Source organism: Ascaphus truei, chromosome 5 (assembly GCF_040206685.1).
Source record: "Ascaphus truei isolate aAscTru1 chromosome 5, aAscTru1.hap1, whole genome shotgun sequence".
Lineage (NCBI taxonomy): Eukaryota > Metazoa > Chordata > Amphibia > Anura > Ascaphidae > Ascaphus > Ascaphus truei.
This window is the reverse complement of record NC_134487.1, coordinates 285197963-285216889: the sequence shown is the minus strand read 5'-3', so window position 1 is coordinate 285216889 and position 18927 is coordinate 285197963. Positions and strand designations below refer to the sequence as shown.

The 18927-nt window shown below is 53.0% G+C and overlaps 1 protein-coding gene across 2 annotated transcripts in view; it reads right to left on the bottom strand.

Annotated features, from left to right (window-relative positions):
- Positions 1 to 292: 292 nt before the first annotated feature.
- CECR2 (CECR2 histone acetyl-lysine reader) overlaps positions 293 to 18927 on the bottom strand; it is a 50709-nt gene continuing 32074 nt past the window's right edge. Inside the window, exons 14-19 of one of the 2 annotated variants that reach the window (XM_075602423.1) lie at positions 18831 to 18927; positions 10814 to 10939; positions 9802 to 10363; positions 6954 to 8154; positions 5749 to 5845; positions 293 to 4305 (exon numbers count right to left, since the gene is read on the bottom strand). The exon at positions 18831 to 18927 is cut by the window's right edge and continues 259 nt beyond it. In XM_075602423.1, the coding sequence (XP_075458538.1) occupies positions 4300 to 4305; positions 5749 to 5845; positions 6954 to 8154; positions 9802 to 10363; positions 10814 to 10939; positions 18831 to 18927 (2089 nt within the window). In that variant the 3' untranslated portion in view covers positions 293 to 4299. Of the gene's footprint in view, positions 4309 to 5748; positions 5846 to 6953; positions 8155 to 9801; positions 10364 to 10813; positions 10940 to 18830 lie in introns of both variants that reach the window. The other variant, XM_075602422.1, reaches the window with a different exon arrangement.

Sequence of the window (18927 nt, the reverse complement as noted above, 5' to 3'; positions counted from 1 at the left end):
ATATCAAAAAGTGTATAACGTGACACAGGGCCGCCGTGTCTATCAGGATCCCCTAGTCACCATATGTCTACATACTACCTATAGGACAAGCATCTGCCTCCTGCATCAAAACGTGAGTACTAATCTCCATACCTGACTATATATATATATATATAAATATATATATATATACATATATACATATATACACATACTTTACATATACACAGAATTTTCACACGCCACCTGCATCTCTAGCACTGAAGATTTTTCTTAATCAATATATTCCCACAGATAAGTCATCACAACTTGATTTCTGCTAAAGTTTTTATTCTAACACATTTTATACAAAATATCCCAATTCACATGGAAATAGGCAATCCCTCACATACTTTATCTTCATTATATAAAAAAAAAAAAAAACATAACACGGGAAAAAAAATAATAATAATAATTATTCCAAAACAAAATATTCCAGCACGCGTGGAACCGACCGCCGAGGTAAACAGAGGTTGTGCGGAGCAGGTTTCAAAACAAGAAGACGGGTCAAAATATACACATTTATAAAAACAAATAAATAGAATTCACATTTTCAGGGAGAGTCCGGGGAATTCAGCCAGGCAGAGAAATGACATCGGAAAGGTCCGTGACATCAGAACGCCACGGCCCATTTTGAACGGTTCTGTAGGGGATGCGCGTTTGAATCATTGACTTTTGACCCATGACGAGAAAGGAGATGGCACGAGAATGAGGTTAAATCCTATTATTCACAGTTCTGTCCCATTTGCTCCATTCTTCTGGGGGTGCACCGTGGCGGCCCCCTGTAGAATGTTCCTGGGACCCCTCCGCCTTTAAAAGGGGTTGATCAATGCACCCTAAAAAAAAGTTATTTTTATCAGGTGGAGGGTGGTCCATCACAGGAATATTGATAGGGTGAAGTGAGATCGGGGAGTTGATGGGGTGAGTGGTAACTGCCTCTTACGCAATCTTCCTAAAAAAAAAAAGTCAGGCGGGGAAAAGCTTATCCTCCAAAATCCCATAGCTAGAAACCTTCACAAAAGCAGCAACCCAACCCATCCCATCCCACTTCCAATATTAATTTTATTACACTGTGGGGTCCCCAGGGCTTAAGACGCACTACTTTTAGTTCTGGGTATTGGCAGTATTCTTGCGCGAGTTGAAAGATGGCTACCATCTCATTGTAAGTTATGTGTGTCCCCCTCCGATGTCGCGTCTGTCTTCCTATTGGGCCGCAGAACTGAGGCCGATTTGCAAAACAAAGTGAAAACAAAAACCCCCAAAAACAAAAAAAAAGGGAACAAGAAAGATAAGATTCTTGGGAACTGCGCATCTGGGGGCAGAAATACATCGCGTTTCAGCCCCGGAGCAGACAGCGGTTCTAGTTCTGTCAAATGATGATCAAAAGAAATTAGTAGGAGGGTGCGGGGGGAGAGGGGACCTAGCAATGATCACTTATAAAGCAGGGTCTTAATAAAGTAAACAAACTGTGCAGTTAATGCAAACAGCGTCAGCGTCAGTGCATCCAGAACAACGCGGCTTCCGTGGGATGAGGGGCAGGCGTCACATGTCAATGCAAAGTATTCTGATTGGTCTAGTAGGCTAGGGGTGCGCAACTGCAGTCCTCACGGGGCCACCAACAGGCCAGGTTTTTAGGATATTCCTGCTTCGGCGCAGGTGGCCCAATTAGTTACTCAAGTCATTTGGAGTGGGCCACCTGTGCTGATGCAGGGGTATCCTTAAAACCTGGCCTGTTTGGTGCTCCTTGAGGACTGGTTTTGAGCGCCGCTGATCTAGGCAATAAATTAACCCCTACGCAGCCAATGTGGCCCCGAAAACACATGGCTTTGAAAAGGAATTAGAAAGCCAGATCAGGCTTTAAAAAAAAAAAAGTGTACAAGGCAGATCGCAAATGAGTCCCAGCGCGGGCCTCTCTTATAAGAGCAACCGCAACAGCGATGTGTGACATCACACGCAGAACACTGCGCCCGTCTCTCGGACACGGGAAGGAACATCTTAGGCCAGCGGTGGCCATCTCCAGTCCTCCAGGGCCACCAACAGGTTACATTTTAAGGATATTCCTGCTTCAGCACAGGTGGCTCAGTCAAAGACAGCCACCTGTGCTGAAGCAGGGATATGCTGAAAACCTGACTTGTTGGTGGCCCTGAAGGACTGGGCGTTGGCCACCCCCGTTTTAGACTGTTCTAAACTGAAACCACCCCATTTTCCAACGGCACATGCGGTATAATGTATGTATATAGTGTCACCCCACTCCAGGCCATATGCATGAACGGGTGCTACACTTTAGCACACCGCCAATGTTGTAGTTGATGATGAGCCCACACATGAGTGTTGTTCATCAGGGGTTTCTCACGAGTGGGTGACCCCCCAAAAATGAGGGGAAAGTAAATACATTATTCGGACAGATTTGATAACAGCCGGACACAGAGCACATTGAAAAAGCATTGTAGGATTTCCTGTATAAGGGTCTCTCATCCAGTGATAACCTAGATTTATTAACCCCGTCGGAGCTGCAGCGCATTGAATCTGCCCATGCGTCTAATGCTCTGAAGCCCCCGCCCAGAGCTGAATGGGTTAATTAGTTGCGTACAGGCTCAGGAGGGGTGATCAATAGGATCCCTTTAAGGTTACAGCCCAAAAAGAACAGTCTCCTGGGGGTTATACCAGGAGTGCTCAACTCCAGTCTTTAAGACCACCCAGCTCAGGTTTTCCGGATATCCCTGTTTCAGCACAGGTGGCTCAATCAGGGGCTCAGTCGAAGATCGAGTCTCCGATTGAGCCACCTGTGCTGAAGCAGGGATATCCTGAAAACATGAGCGGTCTAGGAGTTGAGCACCCCATTGTTATACAATGGAAGCAGTCAGTTTAATGCCCTGCATGGTACAATGTAAAGGAGATGCCCCCTCAGTATACCCACTGCTGTGCATCATCAGGTCGTCACAGTGACAAGCTCCTTAAAGGGGCAGTCCAAGCTAGGACCAATGTAAAAACAACAGTGACATGTCTTACAGGTTAAATGACGTGACTGATGTATTTTACCTCAATAAAGACAAAGTGTTTCTGAATTAAAGTTGGTCAAACTTCCATTCATTTGATTTACAAATGGAACTCTGAATAGCGTGGCGGAGCTGACACAATCACATTTATGTACACCCCCTGTATGTCCAAATACCAACAGGAAACACAGGGGTCAGGGCAAATAAGTGATAGGGGCAGTAAACCTCAGACTTCATGGGCAATAAGGCGTTAATTAGTTGTAAGTTAGTTAACCTATCACGGTCATTAGTTGCCTCCTATGTGGGGACCACCCTACAAGCAGCAGATGTGTAGGTTCTGGGCCCCATACCCCATTACTCTGTAGCTTGCAAACACTTCTGACAACAGGCCCTTTCCCTAATCTTCAGCCGGAACAGCAGCCAAGAAATAGTTTATGGAAGTGGAGAGTCAGTAACCCAATCAAGGGACAGCATATGCCATGTTTCGGACGCCTCTGTTTTAGCTTGGTCGGCTGTGCAATGTGAGGCTGGAAGAAACATGGCGGACTCAAGCCCTATTAACCTCCTTGCTGCCGCACATTGCTCTCATCTTGTCCTGGTCTCCAGGGGCAGCAAAGCGCGGTGATCACTTCACACCGCGACACAGCAGATGGAGGGAATGGGGACGGGACAGTCTATATACAGAACATTCCCCAGAACAAAAAAATATATATATTAATGGAAGAAAAAAAAAACCTCCCAACACAGACAGGGGGCGGAAAAATAAAGGCAGCTAAACAAGTAAACAGAGGAGCCAGTGTATAAGGGTTGCTGCTCACTTTATATTCCTGAGTATGCCTCTCCCGTATGCCCTATAACAGGGCTGGCCAACCCCAGTCCTCAAGGGCCACCAACAGGTCAGGCTTGAAGGATATCCCTGCTTCAGCACAGGTGGCTCAATCAGAATGACTAATCCACCTGTGCTGAAGCAGGGATATTCCCAGTACCTGGCCTGTTGGTGGCCCTCGACGACTGGAGCTGCCCACACCTGCCCTATAGGGAAAGGCAGGCTTAACCTTATAAGAGGTGGTGCAGTGTTCTACGCTGCAGATCACCTTCTGGCACTGAAATGGTTAAGCGAGCACGCGCTGCAGTCATTCTGCGGGGGTTTGGGGATCCGAGGATCCGTAGGAAGAAATCCCCGAAGGCACAGGCCCTAGAAGGGCAGTAGAATCTCGTCTCTGCGGAGCTGAAGGTTCTCCTCTCCCTGGGAGATGGGTTTACATTCCTGAGTTTTACCCACGAGTTAAGTCTGCTGAGAAAGAGAGAGAAAGGAGAAAATTAGCTGCAGCGCCGGGACACTCCCCCTCTTAGGACAAACCCATGTCCTGCATAAAGTGTCATGTTAATACCTCGTCCCATAGGTTCAGTGTGTGTATGTGTAATGTGTGTGTGTGCGCGCAAGTGTATGTGTGTGTCTGTGTAATGTGTGTGTGTGCGCGCAAGTGTATGTGTGTGTCTGTGTAATGTGTGTGTGTGCGCGCAAGTGTATGTGTGTGTCTGTGTATATAGTGGTCGACAAATCACCAAAAAATCTACTCGCCGAACAAAAAAAATCTACTCGCCACCTAGTACCACACATGTGCTGCTTGGGCCAATAGGAGCTCGCCACAATGTTAAATCCACTCGCCCGGGGCGTGCAAATGTATAGGTTTGTCGAACACTATATATATATATTTTACATATACTTAGCCGCAGTAATTAGGGCCATCATAAAGCAGGGGCAGCCAACTCCAGTCAAGGGGCCCCAACAGGCCAGGTAGTCTTGATTTCCCTGCTTCAGCACAGAGACTGAGCCACCTGTGCTTAAGCAGGGATATCCTGAAAACCTGACCTGTTGGTGGCCCTTGAGGACTGGCGTTGCCCACCCCTGCTATAGGGCTTACACATGATGCGCTGATGCAAGTCACAATTGCCTACCTAAAAATGAGAAGACTATAAGTTTTCCTTACAGGCGGCAGCGGATCTCAGCCCTTTACCCGGAACACCTGAGTATTTCTACAAATCCGTTACTGTATCTCGCTGTCTCCTCTGAGAGCCAACACCAGCAAAAGAATGTGCTCTAAATAAACCTTCCAGGGCATGATTTCCTTGGCTCCTGACCAAGGATTATGAAGCCCAATGTTTAAGCAGCGATCCCACCGCATATTTGTTTTGTGATTTACCTGGGGCCAGGCGTCCGGCGGAGCTGACCACTTACCCTCAGCCTCCGGCGACCCTCTTGGTTTCCAAGCTATTTGTAGTTTTTTTTTATTTTTTAAATGACGGTTTTGACACAAAAAACAAGAAATATGGCCGCAGGATCATGAAAGTCTTCCGATGAATTCGCAACTTTCTATTGCGCACCAGAGTGAGACTGACCCCACTACCCTTGTGTCCAGTGGGCAAATATGTTTGCCAGGTGAACAAACCTGCTCAGTAATTGGTAACCAGGGGAGGTCCCCCTCGGAGGTCGGGGGAACGCGAATCAGTTTCAGGGATCCCCCCCCTCCCCCAGCCCAAAAAAACAAGTCAACAGCTGCTTTTAAAATGGTTTAAGATGGTAGAGAAGATGTTACATGGTTGAGCGCTCTAACTATGTTCTGCTAAGCAGGACAGCACCTTTATCCCTTTGTGTTGCTGGCGTCTCCGCCCTCCCCCCCCCCAAAAGCCACCTTTCCCATGAGCAGCAGCTGTGTCCCCCCCCCAAGCTCACCTGGTCCAGCGGCACGGCCGGGGGTCTCTGCGTCAGCTCTCCAGGGGGGAGGGCTCGCACCTTGTGGGAATTCGGCGGCTGCATCTGGAGGTGCATCCTGGACAAGAAATGAGAAGGCGGTTCTTAAAACCTACACATTGCAAAGAGCCTCAATCCTGTGTGTAACGCGCCCGCCCCGCCTGGGAGCAACGGGAACAATTGGCAGGGGCACATTTATTTCAAATACGGACATTGAAATAAAAAAAATAAAAATCTGTTGTGTATATGTACATGTGCGCGTGCGCGTGTATATATATGTATATGTGTGTGTATGTATATATGCGTGTATGTATATGTGCATATATGTATATGTGCATATATGTATATGTGCATATATGTATATGTGCATATATGTATATGTGCGTATATGCAGTGTTCGACAAACCTATACATTTGCTCGCCCCGGGCGAGTGGATTTAACCCCCGGGCGAGTAAATATTGGCCCAAGCAGCACACGTTTGGTACTAGGTGGCGAGTAGATTTTTTGGTGATTTGTCAACCACTGCGTATATGTATATGTGCGTATATGTATATGCGCGTGTATGTATATGCGCATGTATGTATATGCGCATGTATGCATATGCGCATGTATGCATATGCGCATGTATGTATATGCGCATGTATGTATATGAGTGTATATATGGGTGTATATGTGCGTGTACGTGTGCGAGCATGTATATGCGCGTGCATGTGTATGTATGTATGTATATGTATGTAAGTAAGTATGTATATGTGCGTGTATTCGTATATATGCATATGTGCGTGTATGTATATGCGTGTATGTGTATGTATGTATGTATGTATGTATGTATGTATGTGCGTGTATGTATATGCGCGTGTATGTAAATGCGTATGTATATGTGCGTGTATGTCAAATATGTCCTGTGCATAGTTATGATGACAGATACATAGTTACATTACGTGAGCACGGCTACACTCCTATACCATCTCAATTGTTTTATTTTATACCGAACATCAAAATCCACAATAAAAAATGACGATTAAAAAACAAATACTTATAGGTGTCAGATTTGGGTATAAAAAAAGAAGCCACAAATCACCCAGATGTGACCCCGTCAGCATGTCTCGGCCAGTAATACACTTTGGTCCTAGAAGGCACTGACCCTTCAATGTGTCCAGTTCCCCCGCCCGCTGTCCGTACTCACCCTGCAGGTCGGTACATATCCTGGAACGAAGGCATGCTGCCACTTTGCTCCATCATCACAGCCTGAAAGTGCCCGCTGCTCTGCCCCATATGCTGGTAGCCGGGTGCCAAGGGAGCATGGCCGTTGGTCTGCCTGGGTACAGGGTGGCGTGGGGGGTGAATTGGCTGCTGCTGTGGGTACCCTCGAGGTTGGTAGTGATGCTGGGGTGGGTACGGTGGTTGCGACATCACCGCGGAGTGCGGGCGGAAGTTGGTGCTGCCCCAGGCATGCGGACCCCCGTATACAAAGCCCCCGCTCTGCCTCTTGTGACTGTCCAAATCCAGGAACTGTTTGGGGCTCTCCGCCCTGTCCGTGTCCCCTTCTCCCTCCTTCTCCTCAGCCTCCAGCCCCCTGCTCTCACCTGGCACTGCCCTGGGCTCTCCCTCCAGCTGCACAGGGGGCATCAGAATGCAGCGCAGGTCACCTCCTCCCTGGATGCTGTGGATCCCCCCTGGGTGGGGGTAGCTGCTCCTGTTTTGGGGGGGCTGGTGCACATTACCCTGCCAGTGCGGGTATTCCTGAGGGAAGTAGGGAGGGCGCTGGTAAGGCTGATAGGGAGGCTGTGTCTGCTGGTAAGTGTACGCTGCCCCCTGGTGGTGGTGGTACCTGGGGTATGCCCCTGGGTGAGCTTGAGGGTGACCATTTCCAAAGCTTTGAGGGGGGAACTGAGAGCGGTGGGGCCCTGGCGGCCTCCCTAACCCTGGGTTGTGGTTTGGGAGATACCCTTGTTTGGGACCCCCAGGTGGGTACGAAGGGACAAAGTTAACCTTTGTTTCTGCCCCTGACAAGTCCTGTCCAGGGCGGACCCCGTCCTGTCGTGTGACAGAGAGGGGCTCAGGTTTCAGGTTACCTTCTCCCGTCTCCGTCAGCCTCCCCTCCTCTACTGCACTCCCACTCCCCACCCCCTCACCAGGGCTGTTCTGCAGGGCCTTGACCATGTCCATGCCAGCGCTAACCCCACGACCCCAGGGCTTCACGCCAGCTCCCTCCCGGAATGCCCCAGGCACAGGACTCTCTGGGTTTTGTGGTCCGCCCTGAGGGGAGCAGGCTTGGCTGTGACCTCCATTAGTGTGTGAGGCTTGAGGCTGAGGTGCAGACAGCGTAGGAGCAGGAGCCTCGGGTTTGGAAGCACACGGTGTCAACTGCAGAGGTGGAGACAGAGCTGCAAGGAAACAACGGAAAGTCAGGACCAGTTCCAAACCCCCTGGCATTCAGACCCAGATATGCACTACAGTGTATGTTCATTGGTGGCGCTATATAAACAAACATACATAAATCAAGGAAAAGACCTCCCCCCCACACCAGTACGTTTGCTTTGCTTTGCTGCCACTAAAGTCTGCAGTACATTGCAAAATGAGACCACATTCCCAACAGTGAGGTGATGCCCGTCCTGGCCGGGAAGGTTGAATGATGGTTCAATACATTGAAAAGTAAAGCCACTCAACATCCCCACAATGACCAGCTTCTTAGAAACCAGTTCTCATGGACTGTGCTGGAAGCTCTTCCTTTGCAGAGCTGTGTGCATAACAAGGTACTTCATACACAGTGATACCTTTAAATGGGATGACGAAACAATCGCACGAGGTTGTCTTGTGCAAAAGGTTTGGGGACTGCAGAGGTCTCTTCAGCAGATGTGACCTCTAAACTGAAGATGGGGAGAGGGTTCAACACCTAGACCATGAGGTCCATCACAGCAGGGTCTTTCGCTTACTGTAGCTGAGGTATTGTCCTCTGGTGTTATTCATCCATGGATGTGGAGGAGAATCCTGAGGCCGGGGGTATTATCCTCGGGTATCAGTGTTTAGCAACAGTATCTGCTGAGGAGACCCCAGCACGAGACAACCTTGTATAATTCAGATGTTGGTCCATTAGAAGGTATCACAGTCCACAATGGACAGACATCATGAAGCTGCCATGCAGGACACTGGTAACTGCCATTGACCTTAATGCATCTCGACTTCATGACTCCCGCTCATTGGGCCTTACACTTTCTGGGACTAATACGGCCACTAGCGACCATTACTGTAAATATTACAATGAAGACAATGCCCCAAACGTCCAGTGGTCACGAGCAAAAATGTGACAAACAGAGAAACCTGGTTTTAGGAAAAGTCAAAAGAAACACGAAGTTCCCTTTCACCTCTGTTACGTTCATGGGAAATGTGAAGGCCGGGTGCACTTTCACACCAGAGACCAGTGACCAGGACCAGTGACCAGTGACCGGCACGCACACCCAGACTCTCGGCAACGCTGGCGAAGGCAAAACCGATTCATTTCCAATGTATGTGGCAAGAGGAGGAATATTGCCCCGATCAGAGCTGCCCCTTACAGCGGGACCAGGGAAAACGCAGAACAGGGGCCTGTGTGTAGGTTAAATATAGGTGGTTGATTCCATTTTTAACCAAAACCAAGTATTTATATGAATCCTGCTAGCAGAGAGGCTACAGGCATCCCCTATGGAAATATGTATCTCAGGAAGCAGGGGGAGTCCCGGAGCGGAAATTAATGGGGGTTCAGCTCCGGACACCCCCTGCTAAAAAAAATAATAAAAAAAAAAATATTGCTCGCTTGGATTGCATCTATAAAAGGGGATTTCCTCTAAGGAAGCCCAATTACTCAGGATGTAGTGGTTTAAAAATAAAAGCACAGATTTTTCTGTTATGTAAAAATATTCCTGCGAATATTTGGAAAAACAAAAATGAATATACGGATGTGTGCGATATAGGATTATGGGGAAATAATGCGTCTCTTTTAAGAGCTCAGGACACACCAGTCCTGCCCGTCACATTTAAACATGAATCCACCCTACCTCTCGCTCCTGGTGCGGCTTTATTTCCCCCTCTGTTAGCAGGGAGCTGGTACCCGTCTTCTGCGTTCTTTGCACACGGCCTTCCTTGGGGTGGGTAGGAGACAGGCGATGGGTGCGGGGGGTAGGCAGAGCCTGGCAGGCAAGCGAGGGACGACAGCCTCTGCATGGCCACCATCTCGGGACTGACCAGCATGGAATTCCCCTGGGAGCCAAAGGCATGTTGGCCATTGTAGTTTGATCCCGGGGGTCTCGCCATGTGAGGGTCCATGGATTGTGGGAAGGGGTGAGGCCCGGCCCTCTGCGCTGGGTTCGGGGGGCCGCTTGCATTCCATGTGGCAGGCGGAAGCCCATATCTGTAAGGGGGGCAGACGGGGCCTGGCGGGAGGACTCTGCCGTCCACGATGGGGGGTCTTGCCTGGGGCATGTACCCCACAGAGAACGGTGCTTGGGGGTGCATCCTGGGAGAGGTGGGGGCGTTACATGGTCCCTGCATCTGTCTGAAATCCGTATCCTTGTTCTCCGACGTTTCAGGACTGCGCAGATCTGGGGTGCGAGGGGGGGGCTGCGATGAGAGAACGAGAGGGGCTTAAGAGGAGCCATCACTACAAACGTTGCATTTATTAAGAGGCTTTCCCCGCTTCAGCACATGTGGCTCAATCTTCAACTGCAACACCTTTGGTGAAGCAGGGATATCCTGAAAACCTGACCTGTTGGGGAGGGTCTTGAGAACCCCTGCCATACTCTAAAATCTGATGCCCCATTCAGGAGATATGAGCATTTGACATATTAAGTTTCCGGCAGGTTAACATGAAGCTCTCCCCGGAGCCCAGTGCGTCTAAAGGTATTTTCCTAATCTTGCACTTCTAACACAAGAAAAAAACATTTACAAATAATAATAATAATTAAAAAATAAAAAAGGATCAGGACTTAAGGGGGCTAAATACGATTATATGCATTAAAATAACATAGGCATATAGGGGGTTGAACCTGGGCAGTTGAGGAGTAGGGTTACCTGCATGTTGTAGTTCTGGCTTTGCTGAACGGGATCCCCCAGGTGCGGTTCCGGAAGTCTCGGAGCTCTGTATCCCGGGCCGGGGTCTGAGCCTCTCGGAGGAGCGTACATGCCGGGTGCAGACGGCTGCTCGTACAGAAGGGAAGGAGGTTAGCGGGACACGGGGACTCGTACAGAAGGGAAGGAGGTTAGCGGGACACGGGGACTCGTACAGGAGGGAAGGAGGATGGCAGGACACGGGGACTCGTACAGGAGGGAAGGAGGATGGCAGGACACGGGGACTCGTACAGGAGGGAAGGAGGTTAGCGGGACACGGGGACTCGTACAGAAGGGAAGGAGGTTAGCGGGACACGGGGACTCGTCCAGGAGGGAAGGAGGTTAGCAGGACACGGGGACTCGTACAGAAGGGAAGGAGGATGGCAGGACACGGGGACTCGTACAGAAGGGAAGGAGGTTAGCGGGACACGGGGACTCGTACAGGAGGGAAGGAGGTTAGCGGGACACGGGGACTCGTACAGGAGGGAAGGAGGTTAGCGGGACACGGGGACTCGTACAGGAGGGAAGGAGGTTAGCGGGACACGGGGACTCGTACAGAAGGGAAGGAGGTTAGCGGGACACGGGGACTCGTCCAGGAGGGAAGGAGGTTAGCGGGACACGGGGACTCGTACAGAAGAGAAGGAGGTTAGCGGGACACGGGGACTCGTACAGAAGGGAAGGAGGTAAGCGGGACACGGCGACTCGTACAGGAGGGAAGGAGGTTAGCGGGACACGGGGACTCGTACAGAAGGGAAGGAGGTTAGCGGGACACGGGGACTCGTACAGGAGGGAAGGAGGTTAGCGGGACACGGGGACTCGTACAGAAGGGAAGGAGGTTAGCGGGACACGGGGACTCGTACAGAAGGGAAGGAGGTTAGCGGGACACGGGGACTCGTACAGGAGGGAAGGAGGATGGCAGGACACGGGGACTCGTACAGAAGGGAAGGAGGTTAGCAGGACACGGGGACTCGTACAGAAGGGAAGGAGGTTAGCAGGACACGGGGACTCGTACAGAAGGGAAGGAGGTTAGCGGGACACGGGGACTCGTACAGAAGGGAAGGAGGATAGCGGGACACGGGTACTCGTACAGAAGGGAAGGAGGTTAGCGGGACACGGGGACTCGTACAGGAGGGAAGGAGGTTAGCGGGACACGGGGACTCGTACAGGAGGGAAGGAGGATGGCAGGACACGGGGACTCGTACAGGAGGGAAGGAGGATGGCAGGACACGGGGACTCGTACAGGAGGGAAGGAGGTTAGCAGGACACGGGGACTCGTACAGAAGGGAAGGAGGTTAGCAGGACACGGGTACTCGTACAGAAGGGAAGGAGGTTAGCGGGACACGGGGACTCGTACAGAAGGGAAGGAGGTTAGCGGGACACGGGTACTCGTACAGGAGGGAAGGAGGTTAGCGGGACACGGGGACTCGTACAGAAGGGAAGGAGGTTAGCGGGACACGGGGACTCGTACAGAAGGGAAGGAGGTTAGCAGGACACGGGGACTCGTACAGAAGGGAAGGAGGTTAGCGGGACACGGGGACTCGTACAGAAGGGAAGGAGGTTAGCGGGACACGGGGACTCGTACAGAAGGGAAGGAGGTTAGCGGGACACGGGGACTCGTACAGGAGGGAAGGAGGTTAGCGGGACACGGGGACTCGTACAGGAGGGAAGGAGGATGGCAGGACACGGGGACTCGTACAGAAGGGAAGGAGGTTAGCGGGACACGGGGACTCGTACAGAAGGGAAGGAGGTTAGCGGGACACGGGGACTCGTACAGAAGGGAAGGAGGTTAGCAGGACACGGGTACTCGTACAGAAGGGAAGGAGGTTAGCGGGACACGGGGACTCGTACAGAAGGGAAGGAGGTTAGCGGGACACGGGTACTCGTACAGGAGGGAAGGAGGTTAGCGGGACACGGGGACTCGTACAGAAGGGAAGGAGGTTAGCGGGACACGGGGACTCGTACAGAAGGGAAGGAGGTTAGCGGGACACGGGGACTCGTACAGAAGGGAAGGAGGTTAGCGGGACACGGGGACTCGTACAGAAGGGAAGGAGGATGGCAGGACACGGGGACTCGTACAGGAGGGAAGGAGGTTAGCAGGACACGGGGACTCGTACAGAAGGGAAGGAGGTTAGCGGGACACGGGGACTCGAACAGAAGGGAAGGAGGTTAGCAGGACACGGGGACTCGTACAGGAGGGAAGGAGGTTAGCGGGACACGGGGACTCGTACAGAAGGGAAGGAGGTTAGCGGGACACGGGGACTCGTACAGAAGGGAAGGAGGTTAGCGGGACACGGGGACTCGTACAGAAGGGAAGGAGGTTAGCGGGACACGGGGACTCGTACAGAAGGGAAGGAGGTTAGCAGGACACGGGGACTCGTACAGGAGGGAAGGAGGTTAGCGGGACACGGGGACTCGTACAGAAGGGAAGGAGGTTAGCGGGACACGGGGACTCGTACAGAAGGGAAGGAGGTTAGCGGGACACGGGGACTCGTACAGAAGGGAAGGAGGTTAGCGGGACACGGGGACTCGTACAGAAGGGAAGGAGGTTAGCAGGACACGGGGACTCGTACAGAAGGGAAGGAGGTTAGCGGGACACGGGGACTCGTACAGAAGGGAAGGAGGTTAGCAGGACACGGGGACTCGTACAGAAGGGAAGGAGGATAGCGGGACACGGGGACTCGTACAGGAGGGAAGGAGGTTAGCAGGACACGGGGACTCGTACAGAAGGGAAGGAGGTTAGCAGGACACGGGGACTCGTACAGAAGGGAAGGAGGTAAGCGGGACACGGGGACTCGTACAGGAGGGAAGGAGGTTAGCGGGACACGGGGACTCGTACAGAAGGGAAGGAGGTTAGCGGGACACGGGGACTCGTACAGAAGGGAAGGAGGTTAGCAGGACACGGGGACTCGAACAGAAGGGAAGGAGGTTAGCAGGACACGGGGACTCGTACAGAAGGGAAGGAGGTTAGCGGGACACGGGGACTCGTACAGAAGGGAAGGAGGTTAGCGGGACACGGGGACTCGTACAGAAGGGAAGGAGGTTAGCGGGACACGGGGACTCGTACAGAAGGGAAGGAGGTTAGCGGGACACGGGGACTCGTACAGAAGGGAAGGAGGTTAGCGGGACACGGGGACTCGTACAGAAGGGAAGGAGGTTAGCGGGACACGGGGACTCGTACAGGAGGGAAGGAGGTTAGCGGGACACGGGGACTCGTACAGAAGGGAAGGAGGTTAGCGGGACACGGGGACTCGTACAGAAGGGAAGGAGGTTAGCGGGACACGGGGACTCGTACAGAAGGGAAGGAGGTTAGCGGGACACGGGGACTCGTACAGAAGGGAAGGTGGTTAGCGGGACACGGGGACTCGTACAGAAGGGAAGGAGGTTAGCGGGACACGGGGACTCGTACAGAAGGGAAGGAGGTTAGCAGGACACGGGGACTCGTACAGAAGGGAAGGAGGTTAGCGGGACACGGGGACTCGTACAGGAGGGAAGGAGGATGGCGGGACACGGGGACTCGTACAGGAGGGAAGGAGGTTAGCGGGACACGGGGACTCGTACAGGAGGGAAGGAGGTTAGCGGGACACGGGGACTCGTACAGAAGGGAAGGAGGTTAGCAGGACACGGGGACTCGTACAGAAGGGAAGGAGGTTAGCGGGACACGGGGACTCGTACAGGAGGGAAGGAGGTTAGCGGGACACGGGGACTCGTACAGAAGGGAAGGAGGTTAGCGGGACACGGGGACTCGTACAGAAGGGAAGGAGGTTAGCGGGACACGGGGACTCGTACAGAAGGGAAGGAGGTAAGCGGGACACGGGGACTCGTACAGGAGGGAAGGAGGTTAGCGGGACACGGGGACTCGTACAGAAGGGAAGGAGGTTAGCGGGACACGGGGACTCGTACAGAAGGGAAGGAGGTTAGCGGGACACGGGGACTCGTACAGAAGGGAAGGAGGTTAGCGGGACACGGGGACTCGTACAGGAGGGAAGGAGGATAGCGGGACACGGGGACTCGTACAGGAGGGAAGGAGGTTAGCGGGACACGGGGACTCGTACAGAAGGGAAGGAGGTTAGCAGGACACGGAGACTCGTACAGGAGGGAAGGAGGTTAGCGGGACACGGAGACTCGTACAGAAGGGAAGGAGGATAGCGGGACACGGGGACTCGTACAGAAGGGAAGGAGGTTAGCGGGACACGGGGACTCGTACAGAAGGGAAGGAGGTTAGCGGGACACGGGGACTCGTACAGAAGGGAAGGAGGTTAGCGGGACACGGGGACTCGTACAGGAGGGAAGGAGGTTAGCGGGACACGGGGACTCATACATAAGGGAAGGAGGTTAGCGGGACACGGGGACTCGTACAGGAGGGAAGGAGGTTAGCGGGACACGGGGACTCGTACAGGAGGGAAGGAGGTTAGCGGGACACGGGGACTCGTACAGAAGGGAAGGAGGTTAGCGGGACACGGGGACTCGTACAGGAGGGAAGGAGGTTAGCGGGACACGGGGACTCGTACAGAAGGGAAGGAGGTTAGCGGGACACGGGGACTAGTACAGAAGGGAAGGAGGTTAGCGGGACACGGGGACTCGTACAGGAGGGAAGGAGGTTAGCGGGACACGGGGACTCGTACAGAAGGGAAGGAGGTTAGCGGGACACGGGGACTCGTACAGAAGGGAAGGAGGTTAGCGGGACACGGGGACTCGTACAGGAGGGAAGGAGGTTAGCAGGACACGGGGACTCGTACAGGAGGGAAGGAGGTTAGCGGGACACGGGGACTCGTACAGAAGGGAAGGAGGTTAGCAGGACACGGGGACTCGTACAGAAGGGAAGGAGGTTAGCGGGACACGGGGACTCGTACAGAAGGGAAGGAGGTTAGCAGGACACGGGGACTCGTACAGAAGGGAAGGAGGTTAGCGGGACACGGGGACTCGTACAGAAGGGAAGGAGGTTAGCGGGACACGGGGACTCGTACATAAGAGAAGGAGGTTAGCGGGACACGGGGACTCGTACAGAAGGGAAGGAGGTTAGCGGGACACGGGGACTCGTACAGGAGGGAAGGAGGTTAGCGGGACACGGGGACTCGTACAGAAGGGAAGGAGGTTAGCGGGACACGGGGACTCGTACAGAAGGGAAGGAGGATGGCAGGACACGGGGACTCGTACAGGAGGGAAGGAGGTTAGCGGGACACGGGGACTCGTACAGGAGGGAAGGAGGTTAGCGGGACACGGGGACTCGTACAGGAGGGAAGGAGGTTAGCGGGACACGGGGACTCGTACAGAAGGGAAGGAGGTTAGCGGGACACGGGGACTCGTACAGAAGGGAAGGAGGTTAGCGGGACACGGGGACTCGTACAGAAGGGAAGGAGGTTAGCGGGACACGGGGACTCGTACAGAAGGGAAGGAGGTTAGCGGGACACGGGGACTCGTACAGGAGGGAAGGAGGATAGCGGGACACGGGGACTCGTACAGGAGGGAAGGAGGTTAGCGGGACACGGGGACTCGTACAGAAGGGAAGGAGGTTAGCAGGACACGGAGACTCGTACAGGAGGGAAGGAGGTTAGCGGGACACGGAGACTCGTACAGAAGGGAAGGAGGATAGCGGGACACGGGGACTCGTACAGAAGGGAAGGAGGTTAGCGGGACACGGGGACTCGTACAGAAGGGAAGGAGGTTAGCGGGACACGGGGACTCGTACAGAAGGGAAGGAGGTTAGCGGGACACGGGGACTCGTACAGGAGGGAAGGAGGTTAGCGGGACACGGGGACTCATACATAAGGGAAGGAGGTTAGCGGGACACGGGGACTCGTACAGGAGGGAAGGAGGTTAGCGGGACACGGGGACTCGTACAGGAGGGAAGGAGGTTAGCGGGACACGGGGACTCGTACAGAAGGGAAGGAGGTTAGCGGGACACGGGGACTCGTACAGGAGGGAAGGAGGTTAGCGGGACACGGGGACTCGTACAGAAGGGAAGGAGGTTAGCGGGACACGGGGACTAGTACAGAAGGGAAGGAGGTTAGCGGGACACGGGGACTCGTACAGGAGGGAAGGAGGTTAGCGGGACACGGGGACTCGTACAGAAGGGAAGGAGGTTAGCGGGACACGGGGACTCGTACAGAAGGGAAGGAGGTTAGCGGGACACGGGGACTCGTACAGGAGGGAAGGAGGTTAGCAGGACACGGGGACTCGTACAGGAGGGAAGGAGGTTAGCGGGACACGGGGACTCGTACAGAAGGGAAGGAGGTTAGCAGGACACGGGGACTCGTACAGAAGGGAAGGAGGTTAGCGGGACACGGGGACTCGTACAGAAGGGAAGGAGGTTAGCAGGACACGGGGACTCGTACAGAAGGGAAGGAGGTTAGCGGGACACGGGGACTCGTACAGAAGGGAAGGAGGTTAGCGGGACACGGGGACTCGTACATAAGAGAAGGAGGTTAGCGGGACACGGGGACTCGTACAGAAGGGAAGGAGGTTAGCGGGACACGGGGACTCGTACAGGAGGGAAGGAGGTTAGCGGGACACGGGGACTCGTACAGAAGGGAAGGAGGTTAGCGGGACACGGGGACTCGTACAGAAGGGAAGGAGGATGGCAGGACACGGGGACTCGTACAGGAGGGAAGGAGGTTAGCGGGACACGGGGACTCGTACAGGAGGGAAGGAGGTTAGCGGGACACGGGGACTCGTACAGGAGGGAAGGAGGTTAGCGGGACACGGGGACTCGTACAGAAGGGAAGGAGCTTAGCGGGACACGGGGACTCGTACAGAAGGGAAGGAGCTTAGCGGGACACGGGGACTCGTACAGAAGGGAAGGAGGTTAGCGGGACACGGGGACTCGTACAGAAGGGAAGGAGGTTAGCGGGACACGGGGACTCGTCTCGTTTAACACGAAACACGTTTCCAGAATCGGCCAATGCAGGAAACCCCACATATCGAGCTTGGCAACACCGCAGAGTTTGTGATAAACAGGGGTCCTTCTTACTGTATATATATGCTACAGATTCCCTGTCAGAGCAATGTGAATTCATCGTTAACATTGTTTTTCTTAAACGTAGATGTAATTTCCCATTTCTGGATGCCTGAAGGGGCCTTTTTGTGCCTCTCTCATAGTTATGCAAACTGCTGGGACAGTCCTGGTTTGGGGTCATAACAGGGATATAAAATCACAGCACTAAAGTCTGAACTCCCCTCTCCTTCAATACGTGTTACTCCTGTTCATGGCCTTTGCAAACATTGTCCTCCTCGGCGCTGGGCTTCACTCCATATTCAGTGCAGATGTAGGAGAATAATATATACACTGTGTTTTTTTATATATGTCTCTTATACATCTGCACTGAGCGCGGAGTGAAGTCCAGCGCTGAGCAGGAGAGTTTTTGCAAAGCCTTTTCGTGATAGGATTTGGATAATCCTATGGACCGCCTGGCTGCAGGACTTGGCCATTAAGTGGTCACTACACTTGTTGCACGTATATAATTTATCATAATTCATTTTGTATTTGCATTATAATACGTTATTTGTAAACATATAATTTATATATTATATGCACTAATTTTGGGGGCTATAGTGCTATAGTTGTGTATCTTTCTCTCCTCTTCATGGCCGCTGCTCTGCTCCTGTTCTTAGCTCTCCTTTTATCTTCGTCTGTCCCTATTGTGTTTGCATTTATTCCAATCCATCAACTGCTCTCTCCTTTCTTGTACACTCTCCCCTCCTGTTTATTCCAAAACCCTCTCTCTCAATGTGTCCGCTCTCTCCCTTACCTGCTCACAGCCCTCCCTCCCCCTCACCAGTGCCTGCTCTCTCCCTCCCTCTCACCTGCTCACAGCCCTCCCCGGCTCTCCCTCTTTTTACTGTGCATCATTCACACTGAATTTCCCGTCTCGGAATCCCATGAGGACGGAATCCCCCCTGCCCGTGACAGTCCGGCTGTAAAGTCCTGTATACACCGTCAGCACTACATACAAATTGGTCTAATAACTGCGAGTGATTTCTGTACCGTATTTCCTGTGCGCGGTGTCTGTCTGGGCATGCCCCTGTACTGCCGTGGGTGTGGGTACCCCTTGGATGATGTCATCATGGGTGGGCACAGCCGC